The 26,577-nt window shown below is 46.7% G+C and overlaps 1 protein-coding gene across 2 annotated transcripts in view; it reads left to right on the forward strand.

Annotated features, from left to right (window-relative positions):
• The window catches only part of LOC119975940 (collagen alpha-5(IV) chain-like), a 255,363-nt gene that overhangs the window by 85,085 nt on the left and 143,701 nt on the right, over positions 1–26,577 (forward strand). For both annotated transcript variants that reach the window (XM_038815905.1, XM_038815906.1), the window contains exons 2-8: positions 9,892–9,948; positions 13,690–13,779; positions 15,704–15,748; positions 20,568–20,612; positions 24,103–24,165; positions 24,344–24,397; positions 25,126–25,152. In XM_038815905.1, the coding sequence (XP_038671833.1) occupies positions 9,892–9,948; positions 13,690–13,779; positions 15,704–15,748; positions 20,568–20,612; positions 24,103–24,165; positions 24,344–24,397; positions 25,126–25,152 (381 nt within the window). The remainder of the gene's footprint in view (positions 1–9,891; positions 9,949–13,689; positions 13,780–15,703; positions 15,749–20,567; positions 20,613–24,102; positions 24,166–24,343; positions 24,398–25,125; positions 25,153–26,577) is intronic.

Below are 26,577 nucleotides of genomic sequence, written 5' to 3' on the forward strand. Positions count from 1 at the left end.
CCATTTACTGAGCGGGACACCAACCTGCCAGCAGTGAGAAGCCATTCAGGCTCATTAATGAACCATTTATAACCAGTTATCCCCGAGCCCACTGGGATTTAATGGCAACCCAGGGACTACACAACATTTGCATGTGTTTCTCGTTTTTCCAGAAAGCTGCCCACCATCCCTGTGAGCCAGTGGCCTCCCTGGGTAGGTGATTGGTTCCTTGTTCACAGGCTGCCCAATTATCATAGAATTTATATAGAATTTACAGTGCAGAAGGAGGCCATTCGGCCCATCGAGTCTGCACCGGCTCTTGGAAAGAACACCCTACCCAAGGTCAACACCTCCACCCTACCCCCATAACCCAGTAATCCCACCCAACACTAAGGGCAATTTTGGACACGAAGGGCAATTTATCATGGCCAATCCACCTAACCTGCACATCGTTGGACTGTGGGAGGAAACCGGAGCACCAGGAGGAAACCCACGCACACACGGGCTGGATGTGCAGACTCCGCACAGACGTTGACCCAAGCCGGAATCAAACCTGGGACCCTGGAACTGTGAAGCAATTGTGCTATCCACAACGCTACCGTGCTGCCCGTTTTGAGGGACTTGGTGTCGGAAAGGGGCAGAAACCGGCTCAGAACCGGCCCTAGATCTCCCTCTGCGCCCCCCACAAGCCAATCTCCCCACGGTCCCCATTCTGCTCCCCTTTCAAGGAATGCAGCAACAATCCCTGAAATGAAATGAAATGAAACGAGTAGGCTTCAATGAAGTTACTGTGAAAAGCCCCTAGTTGCCACATTCCGGCGCCTGTCCGGGGAGGCTGGTACGGGAATCGAACCGTGCTGCTGGCCTGCTTGGTCTGCTTTTAAAGCCAGCGTTTTAGCCCAGTGAGCTAAACCAGCCCCTTGGTGAAGGCTCTCGTGTGTTACCAGCACTGCCACTAATCCTGATGGCATTGCTAGGAATGAAAAGATGTCATTCTCTGGCTGACAGCTCTCAGGGGCAGGATTTGCACGCTACTGGGATTTTTCCCTGACAGGAAGCCCTGTGCTGCCCAGGTAAATGCCTATTTACCTCGTAATTGCACCGGGCCTCCCATTGAAAATCAATGTTGGTACCATATTGCTTCTCCATCTGGTGGTGGGGACCCCTGTCTCCCCAATACTAAATTCCACCCACTGCCTCAATGAGGTTTAGAGGCAGGGAGGTGCGATAAAATGGCAACTAATCTGTCTCTCTGATTATTATAATTTGCGCCATTCACAGCAGTAGCCCAGAGTTGGATCAGTTCATGATCTTTTTCTTCATTTAAAAGGAAATCTGCTGCCATTGTGTTTTCTGATTGATTGAGTCACAGAGCTAAATAATCACACCAACTCTGTGACTCATCATGAAGGAAAGATCAAAACACCCTGATGGAATTTAATTCTTTATCAATTGCTAATGGGGATTTAAAAGAGGCAAGTATTCAGAAACGCATATGAAAAGAGACCTCCATTAAACCCTTTAAGACCCCACATAAGACCCCGCATGGGACCCCACATGGGATTTTCCCATGCGATACCCTCATGGGACACCACATGAAACCCTCCTATTAGACACCCCATGTGATCCCATAATGGACCAACATGAGACCCCCCCACACTGAGAACCCCCTCATAAGACCCTAAATGAGACCTCCCTTCATGCTTGAATGCATCTCAAGAATCTTGCTGTGAAGCTAACCACAATGTTTATGAACATGTAGCTATGATTGACAGCTCCTTAGGAGCTAAGTGGTTTCTGCTGAGAAAAGGAGGAAATGAAAGCACCTATCTGGTAGGTGTTTCAAGAGGGAAATGAATATAAACAATCCAGACACCTGGCAGTCTGAAAGCTAATACCCCGTCAATTACAGCCTACTAAAAGCTATTTTTCTTTGAAAGTGAATAGAGCTCTCACAGATCAAAAGATCTGAGGGGGTTTAAAGCCTTGTGATGTGTTTTGGCTTTCTATGAAGCATAGGACACTTGTAACAGCTGCTGCTTTCAACACTACTGACTGAGGCACAGATGTAAGAGACTGGTAAGTGAAAAAACAGTAATTCTGCCTAGCTTCCAGGCAGGGGTGACTCTTGGGGGGGGGGGGGGGGATCACTGGTGGGGGGCAGAATCTCTGATAGGGGGATCTCTGATGGGGGGGAAATTCTGCTGTGAGGTTCTCTGATGCAGGGATCTCTGATGGAAGGATCTCTGATGGAGGGATCTCTGATGAGGAATCCCTGTTGGGATCTCTGATGGGGATCTCTGATGAGGGGATATCTGATATGTGGGTCTCTGATCTGGGGGTCTCTATGGGGGGTCTCTCATATGAGGGTCTGAGATGGGGGTTCTCTGATGGGAGGGTTCTCTGATGGGTGTGGTTCACTGATGGGGAGATCTCTGATGGGGAGAATCCCTGATGGGGAGAATCTCTAATGGAGGGATCTCTAAATGGGGGATCTCTGATGGGAGGGTTCTCTTTTGGGGGACCTCTGATGGGAGGGTTCTCTGATGGGGGGACCTCTGATGGGAGGGTTCTCTGATGGAGGTTCTCTGATGGGAGGGTTCTCTGATGGGGGTTCTCTGATGGGGGTTCTCTGGTGGGGGTCTCTGATGGGGGTTCTCTGATGGGCGGGTTCTCTGATGGGAGGGTTCTCTGATGGGGTTCTCTGATGGGGGTTATCTGGTGGGGGTCTCTGATGGGGGTCTCTGATGGGGGTTCTCTGATGGGGGTTCTCTGGTGGGGGTCTCTGATGGGGGTTCTCTGATGGGAGGGTTCTCTGATGGGAGGGTTCTCTGATGGGGTTCTCTGATGGGGGTTATCTGGTGGGGGTCTCTGATGGGGGTCTCTGATGGGGGTTCTCTGATGGGAGGGTTCTCTGATGGGGGTTCTCTGGTGGGGGTCTCTGATGGGGGTTCTCTGATGGGAGGGTTCTCTGATGGGAGGGTTCTCTGATGGAGGGTCTCTGATGGGAGTGTTCTCTGATGGGGGTTCTCTGATGGGGGTTATCTGGTGGGGGTCTGATGGGGGTCTCTGATGGGGGTTCTCTGATGGGAGGGTTCTCTGATGGGGGTTCTCTGATGGGGGTTCTCTGGTGGGGGTCTCTGATGTGGGTGCTCTGATGGGAGGGTTCTCTGATGGGGGTTCTCTGATGGAGGGTCTCTGATGGGGGTTCTCTGGTGGGGGTCTCTGATGGGGGTACTCTGGTGGAGGGTCTCTGATATGGAGATCTTTTATGTGGGGTCTCATGGAGGGGCTCATGGGGGTGCTGATAGAGGGCATGATTAGCATTCTGGAGGAGAGGGTCTTCTGATTGACTTTGGGGAGCACTTATGTTAATCTCTGACCCCCTTGACCTACAGTAGGGTCCACCGCGGAAGGGCCAAGCTTGTGCAACCTTGCACCAAAGCCCACCCAGTGGATTTCCATTTGTGGGGGTCAGAGATTAAAGTGGGAATAGAAAAGCGGTTGACAGGCCCATTACTTACATGCCTGTGCACTGTTCCCCTAGATGCTGAAAAGACATTTGATAGAGTGGAGTGGGGATATCTCTTTGAGATTCTTGGGAGGTTTGGATTTGGACAAAAGTTTATATCCTTGATTAGTTTACTTTATATTCCCCTCTGGGTCACTGTCTGTGAGGAGTCTGCACATTCTCCCCGTGTCTGTGTGGGTTCCCTCCGGGTGCTCCGGTTTCCTCCCACAGTCCAAAGACATGTAGGTTAGGTGGATTGACCATGATAAATTGCCATTAGTGTCCAAAACAGTTAGGTGGGGTTATTGGGTTATGGGGATAGGGTGGAAGTGAGGGCTTAAGTGGGTTGGTGCAGACTCAATGGGCCGAATGGCCTCTTTCTACACTGTATGTTCTATGTTCTAGAGGGCCCCCACTCCTGTGTTCGTACGGATGATTTGAATTCTGGCTACTTCCCACAGAGTAGGGGCATGAGGGAGAGATGTCCATTGTCTCCGCTCCTGTTTGCTTTGGCAATAGAACCGCTTGCCAGAGCACTGAGATCTTCTATTAAGTTGAATGGGAGAAGTTGAGGAGGGGTGGAACATAACGGATCCCTGTACGTAGATGATCTGCTTCTTTATATTACGACCCAGTATACACAATGGACGAGAAAATGAAGCTACTTGTGAGTTTTGTCTCATTCTTTGGATACAAGTTGAATTTGGATAAGAGCGGATGCTTCCCTGTTAACCCTTCGGGGAAGAGAGCCATTCTGGAGACATTACCTTTTAACCTTGACAAAATTGACTTTTGTTATCTAGGAATCCGAATGGTCCACGAATGGGCCTCGCTTCATGAATTAAATTATATTAGTCTGGTCAATGGTGCCAAATCTGACTTGTAGAAGTGGGACAACCTCCCCCTGTTCTTGGCAAGCAGGGTTCAGACAATTTGAATGAACGTGCTCCCAAGATTTTTATTTCTTTTTCAATGTCTCCCCACTTTTTTCCCCAATCCTTCTTTGTCAAAGTTAATAAATTGGTCTCCTCATTTATTAGGGCAAGGATCCATAGGGTGTTGCTCCAGAGAGACAGGCAGTCAGCTGCCTTAGCTTTTCCCACCTTATTATTTTACTACTGGCGTTATGATAAGGAGATGTTAAGAAATTGGATCAAAGATGTAATGGGTCAATTCAAGGGTTAACAGACTGAGGGTAAAACTGTTGCACTGAGTCAGAGGTATACGCCCATACCTGGTGTGAGTTACATTGCCCCATGCAGACTTAAACTTGTTAATGGGAATAAACAGGATGCCCCTGTTCAGCCAGGGTGATTCACTCAAGATCCATTGTCCTCTGATCTGACTGGCCATTAGCCCATTACAGATACTGATGGCCTCCTTTGTCTGTGAATTGGAGATTAATTGAATATCCACAGCATGACCCTGTTCTTTTGTGTAAACAGGAGTGGATAATCAAAAGCCCAGATAGTGATGATCTGTTCAAGTCTGTACACCCCAGGACAGAACCATTGTTTCACGGGCTGGACGGAGCTGAGAGAGTAAAAGAGAGAGAAAGGGTGGGGAGGCAGAAGGATTTGGAAAGCCACCGGGAGAGGTCATGAAAAGCTGCCACAGAGACAGGCTTTCGGAAAGGTGCCCAAAGGTGCTGCACTCGCAGCAGGAACATGTTCTGCGGTGGAGGAAAGGTGTGAGCTCGGAGGCCGGCCAACCACACTCCTATGTCTTGTTCCAACTTAGTGAGCTTCTGGGTCTCTTTCTTCAACACCATGTCGGAGATACTCAATGTTGATTTGGAGCCATGTTGGCTGGTGGCCATTTTCGGGGTGTCAGACTCGCCTGTGCTCCAGACGGGGGTGAAGGTGGATGTCCTCGCCTTTACCTCATTAATAACCCTGAGACAAGTTCTGTTTGCGTGGAGGTCTCCTACTCCGCCCAGTGCCTCGGCCTGGTTAGGTGATCTAATTTCTTCCTTATATTTGGAGAAGGTTAAGTACACCATTAGAGGGTCGGTAGAAGGGTCCTATCTATGATGGCAGCCATTCATTTCCTTTGTTAGCGAGCCAGTTACCATCAGTTAATGGGTTTAGATTAGTTGTATGTGGTTAAGTTAATGTGTGCTTTTGAGTGTTTTGTTCTTTGATTTTGTAACTTTGATAATTGTTTTATATTATTTTGTTTATCTTGAAAATTTCCAATAAACATATTTTTAAAAAAGAGTAGCATCCAATCAGGCTTTATGATTACATGCTGTACCTACATACTAACGTTTTGTGACTCATGCACAAGTACACCCTAGTTTCCTCTGCACCTCAGAATTCTGCAGTTGTTCTCCATTTAAGTAATACTCTGCATTTAATCCTCCTGTCAAAGAGGACAACTTCACATCTTCTCACATTCTACTCCCTCTGCCAGATTGTTTTCCCCTCACTCAACTCTGTCTGCAAACTCATCATGTCTTCTTCACAACATACTTTCCTATCTACCTTTGTGTAATCTTCAAAATTAGCTCCCATATATTTACTCCCCTCATCTAAGTTATTGATGTAAATTGTAAAAGGTTAAGGCCCCAGCACAGACGTCTGAACAACTCCACTTGCCATATCCTGCAATTAAACAAAGACCCATTTATACATATACTCTGTTTTCTGCCAGCCAGTCAATCTTCTATCCATGCTTATATGTCACTCTTAATGGCTTTTATACCCCACAATAACCTTTATGTGGCATCTTATCAAATGTCTTCTGTAAATCCAAGTACAGTACATCGACAGGTTCCCCTTTATCCACAGCACACGTTACTCCTTTAAAGAACTCTAATAAATTGGTTAAACATGATTTCCCTTTCACAAAACCATGCTGACTCTTTCTGATTATTTTGAGCTTTTCTAAGAGCTCAGCTTTAACTTCTTTAACGATCAATTCTAACACCATCACCATGACAGGTGTCAACTCAACCGGCCTACAGTTTTCCTGTTTTCTGCCTCCCTCTTGAATAGAGGGAATATATGTTTGCATATATTTGCTATTTTCCAGTAACCACAATGTAGAATCTTTCCAAATCTGGGGAATTTGGGGAAATATCTATATCTCATTACCCACCTCTTATAAAACCATAGGATGAAATCCATCAGGACCCAGAGACTTGTCGGCCCATAGCTCCATTCATTTACTCAGTATTACTTGCCCAATAATTTCACCAAGTCCCTCCCTCCCATCTCCTGACTCATAGTTATTACTGAAATGTTTTTGTATCTCCTATAGTGAAGACTGATACAAAATATTTGTTCATGTCATCCACCATTTCTTTATTAACTCCCCTATTCTGACTTTCTTGAGAATCACCCCTCACTCTATCAATTCTTTTCCTTTTTAAAAGTTATAGAACCTCTTGCTATTAATTTTTACATTTCTAGCTAGCTTCCTCTCATACTCTAATTTCTTTCTCGTTATTAAACTTTTAGTAATTCTCTGCCATTCTTTATATTCTGACCAATCATAGAATCCCTACAGTGTAGAAGGAGGCTATTCTGCCCAACAGGCCGACACCAACCCTCTGAAAGAAGGGCCCACTCCATCCATGTAACCTCATAACCCCACCTAACCTTTGGACACTACGGGCAATTTATCATGACCTATCCACCTAACCCTCACATCTTTGTACTGTGGGAGGAAATTGGAGCACCAGGAGGAAACCTATGCAGACATGGGGAGAATATACAAACTCCACACAGTTACCCGAGGCCAGAATTGGTCCCGGGTCCATGGCGCTGTGAGGCAGCAGTGCTAATCATTGTGCTACCGGGCTGCAATCATGTGATTTCCCACTCATATTTGTGCAGTTATGGTTTTCCTTGGGTTTGATGCTTTTCCTCACTTCTTTCGTTCCTATGGATGGTGAATCCGCTCTTTAGAATGTGTTTTTATAGTAGGAATATACTTATTCTGAAAGTTCTGAAATATCAACTTAAATGTCTGCCACTGTTTCTCAATTGATCCATCCCCTAGCCTAGTCTCCCAGTTCATTTCAGCTAGCTCAGCTTTCATTCCCATATAGTGCCCTTATTTAAGTTTATAATACTAGTCTTAGACCCACTCTTTTCCCTTTCAAACTGGATGTAAAATTCAGTCGTATTGTGATCGCTGCTGCCTCTGGGTGCCTTTACACTGAGGTCATTAATTAATCCTGCCACATTACACAATACCAAGTCTAATATAACCTGCTCTCTGGTTGCTTCCATAATGTGCTGCTCTAAGAAAATATCTCAAAAGTATTGTATGAAATCCTCATCCAGGCTACTCATGCCAATCTGATTTTGTTCAGTCGATATGTAGATTGAAGTCACGCATGATCATTGTCATCTCTTTATCACGAGTGCCCAATATTTCTTCCTGTATACTTTGTATTACATTGTGGTTACTATTCCTCATATCCACCCAAACTGATTTTGCAACTTAATTTCCTGAATCAAGGTAATCTCTGACTATTGCACAAATGCCATCCTTTTTAAAAAAATAATTTTTATTGAGATTTTCAAAAACATATCAAAAACAGAAAATAACAACAAGAAAACAATATTACCACCAACAACAAGAAAAACACCCTAACCCCCAAAACCAACCCCCCCCCCCCCCCCCCCCAGTAACTACAAAAAGAAGAAATAGATAAACACCCGGCATATTCAATAAACACATATACACATTTCTCCCTTCCCCAGAAACAAACCCACCCCCCCTCCCCTCCCCTCCCCTCCATATCATTGATCCAGGCCTCCACGCTTGGGGGCCTCGCATCCTTCCACTGAAGCAAGATCCTCCACCGGGCTACTAGGGATGCAAAGGCCAGAACACCTTTGATCCTCCCATTTACCCTTCAGCTCCTCCAGCGAGGCCTCATCCACCTCCTGCATGATGTGGTACACGTCCAAAATCCTCCCCCCTCCAACCCACTCCCCCGAGAGCACCCTGTCCCGTACCCCACGTGGGGGCAGCAGAGGGAACCCCTCCACCTGCCGCCTGCAAACGCCCTAACCTGCATGTACCTAAACATGTTCCCCGGGGGGAGCCCAAACTTCCCCTCTAACTCACCCAGGCTCGCAAACCTCCCATCTACAAACAGGTCCCTCAACCTCCTAATACCTACCCTGTTATAGCCCAGCAACCCGCCATCGATGCTCCCTGGAACAAACTGGTGGTTCCTCCGTATCGGGGACTCCATTGAGACCCCCACCTCCACAAATGCCATCCTTGATTAACAAAGGTACCCCTCCACCTTTGCCTAGCTTCCTATTCTTCTTGAAAGTCATATACCCATCAAATGGGTCCCATCAATATTCAGGACCCAATTCCTGTCATCCTGCAGCTACTCCTCCGTAATGTATCTGCAGAAAAAGGTGGACGGGGTCAGCAACAACACTAACTTGCATTTAAGCACAACTTTAAAACAATAAGACAAAGTCAGTGACAGAGTGAAAGGAAAAGTTCATATGACACAGTTGGGCACATCAAAGCTTCCTTTGAGCTAACTTCCCATCAAAACAAAGAAAAAGTTTATTCGACGAGGTAGATCAATGGCACTGAACAGCAGTGGGGAGGATAGGGAACTGTTTTTGTTCCAGAATAATTAAAGTAGAATGTCTGTAAGTGATGCCCAAGGGAAAAAACTTTCACCAGAAATGGGCGTGAGGTTGGCAAAGTGACCATGCCACCCGCCCAAAGCCAGTGTGAAGAGAATTGAACCATTTTCGGGTTTGGGTTACATTTAAATGTGGTCGGAGAGGAGCTAATCGGTCAGTTTCAACGTTGAGTGTTTCTCTATGTTAGGGAAGGAATCCCGGGGTTTAGGGTCCCAAGAAACTGAAGGCACGGCCACCAATGGTGGACTATTAACCTGGACTATTTCACCATGTCAAGGGCTGGTTTTTAATCTAACATCTGGAGCTGGGATTTTTCTGCAATGTTCCTCAGTGTCCAATGTTCGGAGAGTGTTACTGCTATTTATATAGAATACTTTGCAATGTTAGTTCCGGTCATCTGTCAGCATTTTCCCAGATGACACAAAGAGGCAATTAAGATAGTTTTATGTTGACAGCTTGATGCAACATTGATGATCTGCTACTAGATGCTTCTGACATCTAGTGCTGTGTCATCAAAAGATTTAAAACACACTCATTTTCCACTTTGACACAGTCAAGTTGACATTGGACTCCTGAAAAATGTGCAACAGAGCCACAACGGGCTTCTCCCTTCGCAACTGTTTGACCTTCATACTTAGTTCCAAATGACTTGTCTCCAGTGACCCTTGTGCTTGATCCCACATGACTAGGTTACACAGTACAGTAAAGTTTAATGGTTTCTGAACTGTTGCCTTTCCTTATGCTTTTCATGTCTGTTTCTTTCAGGATTGTACGTGTAGTGGTAAATCGAAATGTCACTGTGATGGAGTGAAAGGCAGTAAGGTAAGAGAGTCAATGTTTTCTGCAAACCAATGCACAACCTGCACTTTAAAGATTAACAGTGAAAGAACTGCCAACTGTGAAGTAATTTGAATCAGGTAAATATATTAATTCAGTAGTATTCCAAATTATTGCTCCTTTCACATCGGCCATATACTAAGTAAATACAAATTCTGCATGATTCAATGATGTCTCTGTGCCAGCTCTTGTGAATGCACAGCATGAGCTGATTACAGTACATATTCAACACTGCAAAGGGAGAACAGGGTAAGCTGAGCATTTATTTTTTTGCTCTCCCTTCTCCCTCTGTCCGACAGGCTGCACATCTTCACTTGAGCCAGTTTGTCACTTGATGCTGTCATCTCTTAGACATGGAGGAATAGAGTTTCCATGGTGGTTCCCCACAGTGTGACCAACTGCCCTGTATTTTAAAGGATTGTCCATTATTTTGACCATTTATCCTATAAGGGACTCCTTTTGTCCCCTATTTATTTTGAGACAACCTGTGGAAAAAAGATGCTGGGCATCTATCGGGTGGGATTGTGGGATTCAAGCGGGATTGCAATTCGGTGAGATGGCCAGATGAGAGATGATAATGTTATGACTCAACAAGATAATTTGTAATTTTTCATTATTTTAATGCCCCCCCGCCTCAAAACCACCACCTCCCACTATGGTCTCAAGACCACCCCCTCCTCCCCCTGCTTCATTTTGAAACATCCCCCACTCTCTCTCATTTACCAACAACCCTGTTCTGTTATCTTGGCCCATGTTCCTACAGTCAGCAGCCAACCCAGCGTCCCCACCTCCGCCCCAGTCCCATTGACAAGTGTCCCTTATTTTATTTCGCAAGATCTGGTCACCCTGGTTCTCCAACCCCCTGCCATAGCTTTGCTGTAAACTCCAGGTGAACAGTATTGTGATAATTTTCTGGGATGGAGAGGGATCCCGGATTAGCTACACAAAGGCGCATTAATGCACCAACGGTAATCTTATTTGTTCAAATCATATCTGATCCACAAGAGACATGCTGAGCACCTAATCATTCAACAGTGAGGAGGTTTCTCCAAGAGCAGCAAGTACAGTTCAATGGAAGATGTATGTAGCTGGACAGTGAAATATACGAGCAGATACTATATCACTTACAATTGAATGAGAAATACCCTGGAATGAAACACCCAGGAAGAGAGATGTTGGAAAAATGAAAATGGTGTCATTAAGAGAACAATCTCTCAGGAAATTTTCAGGGGAGGAGATGTAATTTGATGGTAGGATCATGTAATAGATAGCGGGAATGTCTGAATATATTGTATATATGGAGGTTAGTGAGAGGGATTGTGAGATCAAGAGGGCCCTTGTCATTATTGTGAAAGGAAGGGGAAGGAGTTAGAGCAAAGATATTAATTGAGAGTGGTTGCGATCATTATTGATCAGAAAACAGGGTAAATAGGAGAAACCAGAAGCTCTTGAGGAAGCAATGTCCCAGCGAGTTAAAAGGAACTGAATCCTAAGTATGGTGCAATTAGGTTAGGCATGCAAGCGTTTCTATCAGAGGCCCAGATTGTGAACTATATATTGTTGGTTGATCGGTTGAAAAGGAACTCAGGAAAATGACACCATCAGGACTGACGTGATGTAGTAAGAGAGAGTCCGTAGTCTTGTGCCTTGCCAGTGTTAATTGTATCCAAGGACCTTGGATGGAATACTGCTGCTGATGAACATGACTCGAGTGCTGAATCAATTGAATGGGAAAGTGAGAGATCCTACAAGCCACAGGCCAAGCTAGAGAACTTTGGAACTGCACGTGGTGCCAAATCTGTGAGGGATGCTTTTGCTTGCATAAGACGGTTCTTTATTGTGTCAGCTATTTCATTCACCTTTTTACATCAAGAATCATTTGCCTGTTAATTCATGTTTCATTTCCATTGATTCTGATTTGTGGTAAAGTTACAAAAAGTGAAATCCTTTTGTACTTTCTTAATTAGGGGATCATTTGGTAAATTTGATTATTTTTGGTTAGCGGTTTCCCCACAAGGATTGCAACACCTTAAACTCATTCAATGTGAATGGTAAGATCCTTGCTGATATTACCAGCGAGAGTATCTCAAACCCCCCCAAAGGATAACTTGAAACACTGGTTCTTGGTAGTGTAGTTTTGTTTGGAATAATATGAGGAACCAAGTACAACCCAATGAGAAACCAGACCAGTCATTGTGCAAATAATCAATCAGGAATGTTTATTAAAGGAGAAAAAAACACAATAAAAGGCTAATACACACTATGACACCTAAGTATATGAATAACTAAACACACCGTGTTATTTTAAAGTTACCTCTTGTTTCCAAAATATACCCACCTTCCCAGAACTCACTGCTCACTAAGGCACCCCTTTCCCCAAGCAACATCCAATATTAGTAACTCTATAGGTCAAATCCATCCATTCATAGGGGCCTCACAATACCGCGTAGGTGATACATTCTGGAAAATGTTTCTTCCTGGTTTCAGCGAAGCATGAAACTGCATATTTTAGGGAAAAATATCTGCAATCTGCTGTGGCTCTAAATGTTAGATGGAACAGGCCTCCGTGACTTGGATTACAGAGTGAACAGGCCTGTCTGACTGTTGGATGGAGAACTAGCCTCCGTCCACAATGAGGGTGCTCACAGTTATAGTGTTGAGTCTCCTCGATATCCCACCCTGTGGATTCAGCTGTCTCAAATTGCTTGCCTTGAGTAGTTATCATTTGTATAACCCCACTGATCTCTAGTAAACAATGTTTCTGATATGGCCATTTGCACTTCAATGTCTCTAGATGCCTGCTAATCTTGTTACTGGGCAGTTGGCATCCCATTATTCCTCTAGACGCCTGTCAGACTTGTTACATGTTCACCATTTTGTTTTCATCTCAAGTTCACTATTAACCTTGTTAATTTTCCAAATTTCTAACAGTAAGGTACACAAAATGAATTTGCAAAATGTTTTTTCAGTTGAGTCGAGAATTAGGTTTTCTCTCAGTGTGTTTTCTTCACTGTTAAAGGAAAACTTTATTCAGCTGGATTATTAGATCAGGTGAGAATGTTACGAGTGTTATTTTTGTGTCATACCTCAGAAATATTGGTCAAGTTAGAAACAAGCAATTTGTAAAAAACCCACTCACTGCTTTGATATCATACTGTCCTGTATGAATGGCAGTGCTAGTTTGTGTTTTTGCAGTTTGTGTACACTGATATCAATTGATGGTGTAAATGCATAAATCCCAATCACTGTCCCGCACTCTATCGATTACTGCCCTCTTCCCTCCTGATTGCTATCCTCGAGGCCTGAGGCCAAATATCAGTTTGGCCCATTTCAATCTGCCAGGTCAATTTACAAGCCATTACCCAATAAATACCAAAGCCATTATATTGGGTTTGACCATAGTGGCATGATTGCTGTTTTGAGTGCATTGCACATCCCAGTGCCATATTTAGTGCATGAAAGATTCTTAATGTTAAGCTAAAGGGCCTGCAGTTGACACTCTTTTAAATGTGGTTGTGTTTATTGGTTTCAAACTTGTCGTACCTGACTTCTGTCCAACAATTCTTCAATAAAGATGTGCAGTGCCACAGAGATTTTCCTTTTTATCTTCCACAGCATGTTAAGATATATACCACGAGGCGAGAGGAGTTGTTAGTCTTAGCTCTATTTAACTTTTCAAGTACTTCTACAAAACTGACTTCAAGATCTTCCTCCGTGTCATTGCAGGGTGAAAGCGGATTCCCTGGTTCACCAGGTCCATTTGGAGTTCCAGGGATGCCAGGTCTAGAGGGTCCTTACGGCCCAGAAGGTCACAAGGTACGTCAGTTCCAAAGGGACCACAGTTAAAAATAAGGAAAGGAGCAACCATGTTTGCCACAACGGAGAATTGTAATGGCAAGCAGCAACAATCATACTGCAGTAATATCTGCTTCCTTCCTCATGCAAATTAACCATCAATGCTGATTAAATAATCAAAAAGAAATGTACATTGCTTGTAGACGTAGTTGGAAACTAGGGGTACATTTTACATGGTGCAGCGAGGGGAGTGGACTGCTTGTTACCACCACCACCATCTCCTCTGGAAGAAAGTCAGCCAGCAGCTGACACACCAGAAAGAAGCTCACTCCACAGCCCTAACACGTTGGAGCTGGACAAACTAGTTGAGGGCTGCATTTTACCAGCCAGGAGACAGGAGAGGGAGCAGACTACTTGTCCGCCTGGAAGCAAAGGCAACCAGCAACCAAATCACACTGGGGATGGGTTAAACTAGCTGAGGGTGGGACTTCCATCCCTCTACTGGAGGAAATCCCACCCTCGCGAGATGCTGGCCAATCTAATTGGCTGGCAGCACCAACAGTTCCAGCAGACCTGAGTAGTGGACACTGTGGGGACTGCAAGAAGGCGCACGAAGGAGAGTGCTGATTGTTGCAGAAGGGCACGTCTCGGGCTTTTAGGTGGGGTGCGACCAGAGAACCCGGGGAGGTGTTGGAGGCGTTTGGGGGCCTGCTTTTGGTGGCAGGTAAGCTGAGTTGACATGCCAAGGAGTGTGCCCCCGATGCACAGTGGCCACAAAAGATAGACTGCCCACTCTGGCCCTCCTGCCCACAACAGCCATATTATGGTGTGCGCAATCTATAATCCTGGTCAGTAGGTTTGCTAACAAGAATAATTGGCCTTTAATTATTTATTTAAATATGGCAGGTGGGTTGCCAATTTTGTCACCCACCCACCTAGCATATTATGGGGATCAGTTTGGGGCGTGGGCAAGAACGTGGTGGACGTGCCATCCAAAATATTTTACATGCCACCAACGCCCCGGCTCCCCCCCATGCCCATCGAAGACATGTGAAAATATAAGGCAATTGTCACGTAATTCAACCAATACAATTTATCTTTGCATAAGTAGCACGTTGGATGTGAGATGTTTTAAATTCTTGAAATCAGATAATTAATTACTTATCATCGACTGTCACTGGGAAAGTAATATCGTAGCCAGTGCAATTTCAAGCATCTTTTGCAAAAAATGGTAAAACACAAGGGCCGGGATTCAACACCCCCCCCCCACCCCCCCCCCCCCCCCACTCTCACCGGGGCGCGGGGGGGGGGCGCCTTGAGGGGAAGGAAATCTGCCGTCTTCCCCCGGTCTGGCCAACATGTGTCCCCAGACCCACACAGCGATGCGGCTGAGTCTTAAATGCCCTCAGGGATGGGCGATAAATGCTGGTCCAGCCCACACCCAAGGAGCGAATTGTTTAAAAAATAGCCATTTGCATTGCTTGCCGGCCAAGCCACCGGGGAACCCGCCACAGAGGTCACCTTCGGCTGGAAAATCCCACTGCTGGAAAATCCCAGCCAACTATTAAACGTACCTTTCTTTCCCCCAAACCTTTGTGTGGAAAAATGGTCAAAGATCTCAAAGAATTCCAGAGTAAAGAAAATTGAAAAATGTAACTGAATCAGAGCCGCCAATTAAATGTATCCCTTTGACAATACCAAAGGCATTTACAATTGAACTGACTGACCACATACACTATTTGTGGATGGGCGTTGGGGAAGAACGCCCTGAATGTTTTGGGAGATTCCAATCGGTGCCTATTGCTGATCACCTTTTTACAGAGCGTTACAGTTATAAAGATCAGTTTGTCTGGAACACTAATTTAATGACAATTCTAATACTGGACATTTTCATTTGAATGCATTACAACTTACTCCCCCCCCCCCTCTCTTTTGATGTTAACAGGGAAATCGTGGATTTCCTGGACCACCCGGAATGAAAGGTTTGAGGGTAAGTGTTTCCGTACTGAGCACACAGCATAGCAAACCGAAGTAACATCTGCTTCCGAACTGGCCTTGGAAAGGTTCTGACATGTTCTTACCTGGATATTTCCCTCAATGTAACAGGCATCAGCAAGTCTTTCCCACTCTACAGCCTAGTTTCACCTTTATTTTCTCATTGTCCAGATAAATATTGCATGTTCATTGATTGAATATCATTAAGCGCGATTCTCCGGCCTCGTTACGCTCTCACTCAAGCGAAGTGATGCCGGTGAATAGCGGGAGAGGCCAAAAATGAGAACCACGCCAGACACCAGTTTACGATGCAACCTGCCCAATTCTGTCGGCGAAACGTGGTGAGAAACCAATTATCACCACTTAAACCAGGGGTGGGCAAACTTTTCCGTGCAAGGGCCACATTCAGAAATTCACAATTTTAAAGGGCCGCATAGTATATTAAGTAAAATAATTACTTCACCCGGTTATGATTCTGGGCGCCTCATATAGAACATAGAACAGTACAGCACAGAACAGGCCCTTCGGCCCTCGACGTTGTGCCGAGCAATGATCACCCTACTCAAGTCAACGTATCCACCCTATACCAGTAAGTAACCCAACAGCCCCCCCCATTAACCTTAAAAAGAAATAATTAAAAATTAAAAAAAAAAAAAAAATTTTTTTTTTTAAAAATGTTTTTTTTAATGACTTGGTGGGCCGCATAAAGACCTTTGGCGGGCCGCATGCGGCCCGCGGGCCGTAGTTTGCCCACCCCTGACTTAAACCCTATTCCATACAATTAACGAAGCCACCCGTCACCAACAGCCTCCTATCATTCATCAGCCTCCCCGGCAAGTGCTCACTGGAGCTGATTAGTGCTCCTTTTGAAATACGTGAACCTGGCGGATGAGCTTCTGCGAGGAGTCGAAGAGGTGAGTAGTCATCTTTGCTCACAGGCAAAGAGCCCGGGGGCGCTGGGCTTACCGCCCAGAGTTCAGTGGTGGGGGGGTCGGAAACCCTTGGCTGGGGGGGGGGGGGGGGGGGCACCCACCGCAGGGATGGGCCACAATGCGAAGGGGGGGGGAAGAGAGGGGAGCCACTGTGACGGACAAACACACGTGGCACCAGCATGCCAGCCCCTGGATCCTGTGTACCTATTCCAGGGGCAACCTTAGCCCCTGCCTGTATGCTCCTGAGGCCTCTGGTCGTGCGGATGAAGGTTATTGCTAATAGGGAATTGGCAATCATGGTTAAGTGAGCACTTTACACATCCCAAGTGGATTCCTGTGGGTGGGCAGGCCATGTAGCATTTGGGAGTCATTGCCTAGCATCCCAATCTCATCTTGATGCATTGACACTGCTTGAACACTGCAGGAGGCAACACCATACACGCAGCCAACATCCTAACGCCCAAACACCCAGCAGATGGGACACAGCTCCGGGGAGGGTGGGTGGGTGAGTGCTACGGGGAGGGGTGGGGGGATGCCTGGAGAGATGGGCCAAGGGTTCAGAGGTCAGGCTGCATTGCAGAAGAAAGTGACAGACGCAAGTGACCACTGCTTGTGGTCAAGGGTTTTTAATGTGTCACAAGTGTCCAGTTATCCAACAATTCCCCACTCGCCCGATGGTGCGCCCCCCCCCCCCCCCCCCCCCCGCGGCAGACTCTCCTTCCCTCTCCTGGTGCCCTCAGCATGCACAGCCATGCGGCCCAGTCCCATGTGCTGACCTCGAGACGCAGCCTCATCAGAGGGGTGGAACTCGGGAGAGCTGGTGGCCACCATCTCCACTCCATGGGAAGGATTCGGATTGGCACCCAGTGCTCCTTCCTCCCGCTCGGTGCCCATAGGCCCTGGAATTCACCTCAGGATGGAAGAGCATCTGGTTCAAGTCCTGGCTGCCCCTGGGTATTTGGCTCTGCCAGCCCTGGCAGCTCCCTGATGTCTGCACCATGGTGTTGACGTCCTCAGTGATGCTCCTCAGTGATTGGGACATGCTCTGCAGGGCCCCAGCTGCACCCTGAAGCCTCCAACGCCCACCTGCGACTGGGACAAGCTCCACAGGACCTTGGTCATTCCCATCTGAGAGCAGGACATGCCCCGCAGCACCTCATCAAGGTCAGCCTGATACTGGGTAACATCCCCTACTGAGTCAGACTTCCAGCCGAGGCCCTCAGCCATGGCCGTCACCTAGTGCCCCATGCGTTGGATGCCATCACTCATGCTGCAGACCTCGTGTACCAGACTCTCCACTGGGGTTGCCACCCCAGTAGTATTAACCTCAGTGCCATGCATTGCCACCGACATCTCCTGTGCCCCTAGACTCTGGGACTTCTCCAAGTGGCTATGGACCTGCTGGAGTGTTGCTGACATCTCCCTCTGAAAGTCCCTGCTGCACCCGAACATCTCCATCAGCTCCGAGTACCTCTGTACCACAGGCTCAGCATCAGGCTGGGACCCAACTAGGACCTAGGACCCAGCAAACCTCTGACTGCTGTCTCGCCTGGGGTTTCCTGCCTCCACCTGATGCACAACAGCAACGGTGAATTGCTCACCAGATTGTGCCCCAGAAGCCTGACCACTAACGTTTTCCACCGAGCTGTGAGTCTCTGTGCTCGTGAAGGGTGAGGAAGACAGCTGTGACACATCGATCGTGGCATCCACGTAGCTTTTGTCTGAGGTGTTCTCCTGGGAGGCAGGGGAGGGGGTTACCCAGATGGGCCAGCGCCATCAACTGGACGATCTGGGGGATAATGTACATGTGGTCAGTGGGAGGGATGTGTCAGTCTGGTTTGTGATGGCAATAACAACTCAAGTGTGACAGATCCTCAGGATGGGGCCTAATGGATCCTCACCTCTGCAGCATACGCCAACGTCCACATTGGTGACTGTTCTATCCTTGGCCACCCTGTCACCTGCAGGGCCCGTTCCTTGAAGGTGGTGAGAATTCATATGTCTGGCATGCCTCCATCAGTCTGGGTCCTCTCCCAGCGTTTGTGAGAGAGCTTCTCTTGCAGAGACACAGCGAGCGCACCATTAGCCACAGCGGTTGGGGGAGGAGGGGGGAGGTTGTGAACAAAGGGTTGGGAGGGGTTGAAGGATGCGAGGGTGAAGGGAGGGTTGGGGGCAGCATGGAGGGTTGGAGGGGGCAGAATGGTCTCGGAAGAGGATGGGGGCATTGGTGTCAACTCACCCTGCTGCCCAATGTAGGTTGTAGACCTACTTACGACACTGGGGGCCAATCCTCCTGGTCACATTCCCCTAGCTCACGGCCGCCTCGACCTGGTCCCAGGTGGCACTAGCTGCCCTGTGGCTCACCCTCCGTGACCCACGGGTGAACAGGACATTCCTCCTTGCCTCCACCGCATCAAGAAGCCTCCCCAGGTCTGCATCCCCGAATCTTGGGGCCGGTCTTCTTGGCGCCGTGGCTGTGAGCTGAGAGGGGTTGGCTGAGCACGTGCTGTTTAAGTGCTGCTTGACCTTGTTAGCAGGGGGCTGGCGAGTGCGGTCCCGGCGAATCGGCTGGCGAGACTTCATTTGCGGTGAGAAGCCGACGGGGCCTTGTTCAGTGGACCAAGTAATGGTAAATAGCGTTGCCGGCCTCACCGGGAAGAGCGCACGAAAACTCGCGGCAGTTCCCACCCACTACTACACTGAGAAACCTTTCCGGAAAATCGCGCCTATTATATATTAGCTTGCTGGATATATCACATGACTCACTGTACCGTTGAAAATGAGCATTAATTCAGGTCATACCTTGGAATTAAACTGCTGGATGGTAATCTAGGAAGTAGACAGATAAAAAATGTAGAAGGAAGAGCAGACAATATGTTTAAATAATTGTGTATTTAACCAAGCCAGAATAATGGCAGTCATTTTTCCTGCACTAATACTAGCAAGAGTCTTTTAAAGTTGTAAAGAGGTTTTGCAATTCATCCGTCGAGCTGAGCTGTCAATCAAACATTTACCTTCAAAGACGGTTGTTCAAAATCATGAGGGCTCCAGACAGAACAGATAAAGAAGAAATTTCTCATTGACTGAAGGTCGAGAACTATAGGCACTGATTTAAAATGATTAGCTAAAGGATCAACCTAAGGAAAAGCTGTTGCAGGCACTGAGCAGTTAGAATCTGGAATGTAGTGCCTGAGGGTGTGGTACAGATGGACACAATTTTGGTTTTCAAAAGGGACTTGGATAAGAACATGTAACAAGGTATTTGCAAGGTTACCAGGCAGAGTGAGGGAATGGGATTAGCTGTGTTGCTATTGCAAAGAGCCTGTAATGACACAATGGGCCAAATGGCCTCTTTCGACAACAACAAGGATCAGTTTAGCTCAGTTGGCTACACACCTGGTTTGTGATGCAGAGCAAGGCCAGCAGTGTGGGTTCAATTCCCCGCCTTCTCAACCTTGCCCCTCGCCTGAGGTGTGGTGGATCCTCAGGTTAAACCACCGCCAGTCAGCTCTCCCCCAGGGGAAAGCAGCCTGTGGTCATCTGGGACCTCTGCGACTTGACCTTTTCCCGACAACTGCCAGTCGTAAGGGTGTGACTAAGTTACCGACAATTCTCAGGTTGGAGCATGCCATCCAAAGCCTCACCCATAATGGATTGTCAACTCTAACATAACCTTAATCAATGCAGAAAATTTATATAATCAAGTCCTTAGTTTCACATATCAATATTGCACATTGTGGTTTCAGCCTATCAGTCCAGAAGTGGTTATGTTAAAAACAAGTTCATCGTTGTGTTTGCATGTGCTCATAACAATTCTACACACTACTCAGTCTGTAATGTAACCGTATCACTTTATAACTTCCGTCTTTTTCATTTTCATAGGGACCTCCAGGTTTACCAGGCTATGCAGGAAATCCTGCTGTTCCAGTAAGTAAATAAAAATGAAAGTATTTTTTTTGCATCGGCACCAGGAAAGGTGAGTGAATGTCAGCAACTCATCATTTCCTGTTCTCGTGATTGTGCTTGTTATCATTGACTGCTAATCTCCTGTCTACCTCAATCCTTGAGGTGGATGCAAATGAATGAGAGTTTGCCTTCGCCAGTTTCCACCCCTCCTCGCATCACGCAGATTAGACGGCGCGAGCGGAACATATCACGAGAAGGCCAAAATCGCGTTTTACATTGACGTAAATGCATGACACGGTCTCCCAACATTCAGTGTCGGGAACATATTTTAATATATAAACGTTTAATTATCAGGCCCAGGCGAGCAGACCTCCTGCGCAGCTCAGGTGATTCCAGCGCTAAAGGTGGAGAGGGCCATGTTCAGGCGCTGCCCCTTGGCAGCACTTGGGCAACCTTTAAAAATGGCAGCTTGATCCTCGGGTGTCCAGGTTGCAGGCGAGGCAGGCGAATCAGATGCCATGCCCCCCCCCCCCCCCCCCCCCCATTGTGTTTTTCCTTCAATGTCTGGGACTATATGGAGAAGAAAAGCACGATTGCTGTTGGTGGCTTTGTGGCGTTTAACCAGTCTGCCATTGACCTTTGCCGATTTCCGGAATAATTTCGCCCCATATGTCATAGAATCATAGAATCCCTTCAGTGCAAAAGGAGGCCATTTGGCCCATCGAGTGTGCACCAACCCTTCGAAAGACCACCCTACCCAGGCCCAGTCCTCCGCCCTATTCCTGTAACCCCACACTAAGGGGCAATTTATCATGGCCAATCTACCTAACCTGCACATCTTTGGATTGTGGGAGAAAACCGGAGCACCCGGAGGAAACCCTCGCAGACACAGGGAGAACGTGCAGACTCCGCACACAATCACCCGAGGGCGGAATATAATATAATGTTTATTGTCACAAGTAGGCTTACATTGCAAGGAAGTTACTGTGAAAAGCCCCTAGTCGCCACATTTCAGCACCTGTTCGGGTACACAGAGGGAGAATTCAGAATGTCCAAATTACCTAACAGCAAGTCTTTCGGGACTAGTGGGAGGAAACCGGAGCACCCGGAGGAGACCCACGCAGACACGGGGAGAACGTACAGACAACCACACAGACAGTGACCCAAGCCGGGAATCAAACCTGGGCCCCTGGAGCTGTGAGGCAGCAGTGCTGACCACTGTGCTGCCAATGTCTCTAGTGATGCTTGAAACATAAACGAACATGGGCTACATAACACATGCACACTAATATTAGCTGTCAAATTTGGCCGTTGTGAGTCAAAGGTGTTGTGGTCCAATGGTTAGCATTCCTACATCTGGGCAAGAAACGCCAGGTTGATGTACTAAGGCCCAATTTCATGTTCATAACATGGCCAAACATCAGCCTGTGCATTCTTTCAATGATGCCTGATGGTATATAGTAAAGCGCGGCAGAATTTCCTGGTCAGCTATCCTGAGGAAAACAATGGCAAACTGCTGCAGTGCATTGCCAAGCATAATCCTGGACCAGTACAATGGGAGTCCAAGGGAAACAATGTTCTGTGAAGGGGAGGAGAAATTCATTGTGGGGGGGGGGGGGAGAATTCATAGACAGAACTCCATTTCGCGCAGCACTATGAAGACCTGCCTGGGGGAACAGGCTACGCTTTTTGCCACCACCCGTGTCGGTGTCCTCTCTGTGCATTGGAACATATTGATTTGGCGCTATCTTGATATTGCACAGCCTAAACGACAGGTGAATCCCACATTTGGACAAAACAGCACCAGGAAACACCTGTTTTCTCCACTGATGAAAAAAGCAGCAGCAAGGTGGACCCTGCAGTAACCTCTACAAGGCTGCCTGTCGATGTTCCTATGCTGAGGCAGGCAGGGCCATCCTCTAGGCCTGCCTGGACTGCTGACCTCCCTCCCCGGGCTCCCGCCCAAAGGTCACCTCCAGATAACTAAACCAGCCCTTGCCATCACCTGGAGGTCAACTGTAAAATCCCAGTCAGCCTCCTTTAATTCACCTCACTAGATCCTTTACAAGCCATGTTCGTTGACCACTGCATCAGGGCAGGTAACTCTGCAGCCCCACTCCCATTCCATACTCTGTAAAAATGGACAGGAGACACGATGGAAGCTGGAAACCGGCAGTCTGCCTGCGGCCGTTTTTATTTTAGCTCCCCTTTGCCTCCTGATACTTATTTGAATGTTTGATTGTGCCAGGAGCTTGTGAACTTCCCATGCTGCCCTCTGCCTGTGAGCTCTGTGCACAGCAGGAGATCCCGGCAGCATTGTTTCCTGACAGCAATGCAGATGGGCAGATGCCATGATCCAAACATACCTAAAGAATCACCCTGAGAATGGAATGAGAACAGGTGGCAAGAAAGGCTAACTCCTTTCTAGCTCCCACCCGCCTCCATTCCCTGTCCCTGCCCAAGGAGTTGCCATTTCTGGCCACCTTTCCCCAATCCAATCTTGGAGAGGTTACTTCAGAGCATTTGTGCCCACCCCCCGCAACGCCCATCCCTGGCAGAGCCGTGCATTGCTAATACCTCCGGGACCACATGGACCCCTCTCACTGCGCTGGTGTTCTGTTTCCAAGAGTCTCCATTGCAGCAATTTGTCTCTGCTGCTTCCATTTAAGAGGCAGCCATCGTCACCTGTTACCCGTGATCAGCAAGCAATGCTGCTGGGGCCCCCTGCTGTGTACAGAGCACAAAGGCAGTATTCAGAAGTAAAGAACAGCACTGGAGGCACACCAACAAGTGGCACAATCACTCAGAAAAGGTGGGTACATGGACTTTGTACATTGCCATCCTCAATCTGCGCGTACATCATGAATTGCAACTCTTGTGGCTGAAAATCAGGGCAAATAATCTTCTGACCCATGAAATCTGCTAAACTCACATTGGCCCTCATATTACAGTAAGAGTCAGATAAGAACCTGGAGGAACTCCCATAGAGAGAGAGAAATTATTTTCTGTTTAAGCTGCTAAACGAGGGTGGTGCTAGAGCAAAATTAGCTCATAATATTCCTGTACTGTGAAATGTTGCTAACGCAACCTTAAAATATCTCAGACTACAGCCATATTTGTGTTTCCCAGCCAAGCCATCAGCCTGGCCTACCTGAACGTGAATGTCCTGAATTATGGATAGTTTTTGCACAATGTCAATGAGCACCGAAGTGCAGACTGTGCTAATTCTCTTTGCTTGCTGCGCGATGCAGGCAACATGAGAAGGGGAGGGGGCTGCTCTCCTATTAGCCTGTACTGTTTTATTTTACCCAGAGCTACAAGGACAGTGTGCAGCAATTAATCCTTACACTATTACGCACTTTGTGCATCATTATGTATACTGTTGCTCTGTTGTCTTTGCATTTGTGTATTCTAACCTGGTTGAACAACTCAAGTAAACATACTCTTGATATCATAACATTTTCATTAGTAAGCTTTTTGATATAAATTGCAAAATATCTTTTCTGTTTAGGGTATCCCTGGAAAGGATGGTCCCCAGGGTCCTAAAGGTATACCAGGATGCAATGGCACAAAGGTACGTTCAACTTTAAAACATCAATTCGTCAAAACAAAATAGCTAGCATTCGAGTGCAGACCAGGAAGTATTCAGACTTTCCAGTATAATTTGCTGTTAATTTTAGACTTCTGGAAGTATGTAAACATTGTCTTATGAAGGGATACATAAAAATTGCAAGTACCTTTTTTTTTTGCAGGGTGATTCTGGCTTTCCAGGAGTTCCTGGCTTAGAGGGATCTGAAGGACGCCATGTATGTATTTTTCAGAGCTTACTGAAGACAATGCTATCGAGTAGATTTTTATTTACACTGTCCCTGGCTGCTGTCCCTTTCTATTGCGCACCAGGCTTCTTCTCCCACAGACAGGACAGGACAGGAAAAAAAGTGGTACAATGGTAGAAAGGTAACTGGAAGCTTCGCCAATCACTGAAACAGGCTGAGAGCTAATATTGCTTCGTGAGCTGAGGGACCGCATCTTGTACCAATGCCACTCGCCTTTATGCTGTGGAACTATTTACCCCAAATAGTTTTCTCCCAATCAGTGAATGGTGATGCAGTAAATGTGGCTTTTTGTGGTCGTGTTAAACAAGTGCTTCATTACACTATGTTTTAAAACAATGACAGAACTTCAAAAAGTTCTAAAGTCATGAAGATGCCATATCAATGGCAAGCCTATTGTAGCGAATTGGTGGCCTGATTTACATCGTAGCTTACTTACATTTCTCCTGATTTTTAAATCCATTGGCTTCAGTGAAAAGTAAGGTCAGGAAAGAAATGAAATAGGCCACTGTTTCACCGACACTCTTTTAACATTACAGCAGAAAGTCAAAACTATTGTCAAACAGAACAATGTCAGGCTTTTCAAAGAGGAGGTGTAAAGCTAAATTCTCATGCAAAGCCACTTTACCCATCTTCAAAATTTGGAGTGTTTTTCTGTGAAATAAATCCTGAATGATGTTTCTCTCAACTTCAACTTTCAGGGACGTCCAGGGTTTCCAGGACCAAAGGTACGTGGTTCAGTAAGAACACAGCTGACACAGACACCCAAGTGGCCTCTTCCTGTGCCGTACACTTTCTTATGATTCTAAGAAGGTCTTTCATTTAAACATAAAGTAAATTCTACCTGCTGAAGTACTAAAGAGAGAATGTGATTGGCTAAAGCTTATGCAAAAACCTATGACTATGGCCTTGAATTTTATTTCGTGGTTCCAAATAGAAACGTCAAAAATATCTGAGGTTTTCTTTGAGTGACGCTTGTCATAATATACGCATCAGTATATGATGGTGCAGAGACACACACTGACTGACACACTGCAAGACCAATCAACACACACAACACAGCAGCCAATCACCAGTTAGGGCACGGTCACTATAAAACCAGAGGGCACTAGTTTTCCCGCTCATTCGGGATGCAGCCTCTGAGACAGACAGAGCCCACAGTCAGTAGCACAAACATCTACCATGTGCTAGCAGTATAGGCTGGTCAGGTTAGGCATAGGTCTTCAGTCATCCTAACATAGTGTCGACCCACAGTGCAAGTATGTTCAACAGCTCTTAGTTAAATAAAATAGAGTTGTACTATTACAATTGTTGGTAGCCTGTCTATGTTACTGCTGAGGTAAACGCAGTCTCCACAGATCCAGAGTACCCAACACATCAACGCTTTTGATGTCATCAAGTTGTGAATGATTACTAAACAGAGTTACCGTGAAGGTTAATATTCACTCAGCAACAATAAGGGCGAAAAGATGCTTGAAGCATTGAGGATGATGAAAAGTGACTGCTAAATTCACCGTGAGGGTGAATATCCACAAACCGATGGATAGTGCTGATGGTGAGATTAACAGTAAGGGTGATTATTTCCACAGAAATTGAGGGTGTAATGCGCACATAGGCCATGATTTTCCAATCTCACGGTGGTGGAACCCACCACGGGAGATTCGGCAGCCCAGCCAAAAGTTCCATCGACTTTCGGTGGGATCGGACAATCCAGGCAGTGGACAGGGCTGGAAAACCCCGACCAGAGGGCAAAATATAATGCTTTCGCTGGAGGCAGGAGGGAGGCAGGGACCTGTATAATTGGGCAGGAAGATGCAGGGTGAGACCATTTTGCTTTCATTAAGTCCAAGGCAGAAAGGGTCGAAGATGGCCTTCCCTTTTAGAGGTAACTTGAAGTTAATTGAAGTAAACTGGCCATTTACGAGTGATGTTAGGGCCTCATTCCACTGCTGCTGGTGCTACTGAGGCCCATGCTGTATTGGCAACTGCCAGGCTAATTCCATTGGTTGTTCCTGTGGCCTGGTTGTGGGGTGGGTGAGGTGGGTGGTTCTCCTACTTTGGCATCTATGCCAATGGAACCATCCTGCGGCATGTGTTTCCCATATGTGAAGAGCCCAACTTGTCCTTAAAACTAATCAACACCCCAGAAACAG

Source organism: Scyliorhinus canicula, chromosome 13, assembly GCF_902713615.1.
Source record: "Scyliorhinus canicula chromosome 13, sScyCan1.1, whole genome shotgun sequence".
Classification (NCBI taxonomy): domain Eukaryota; kingdom Metazoa; phylum Chordata; class Chondrichthyes; order Carcharhiniformes; family Scyliorhinidae; genus Scyliorhinus; species Scyliorhinus canicula.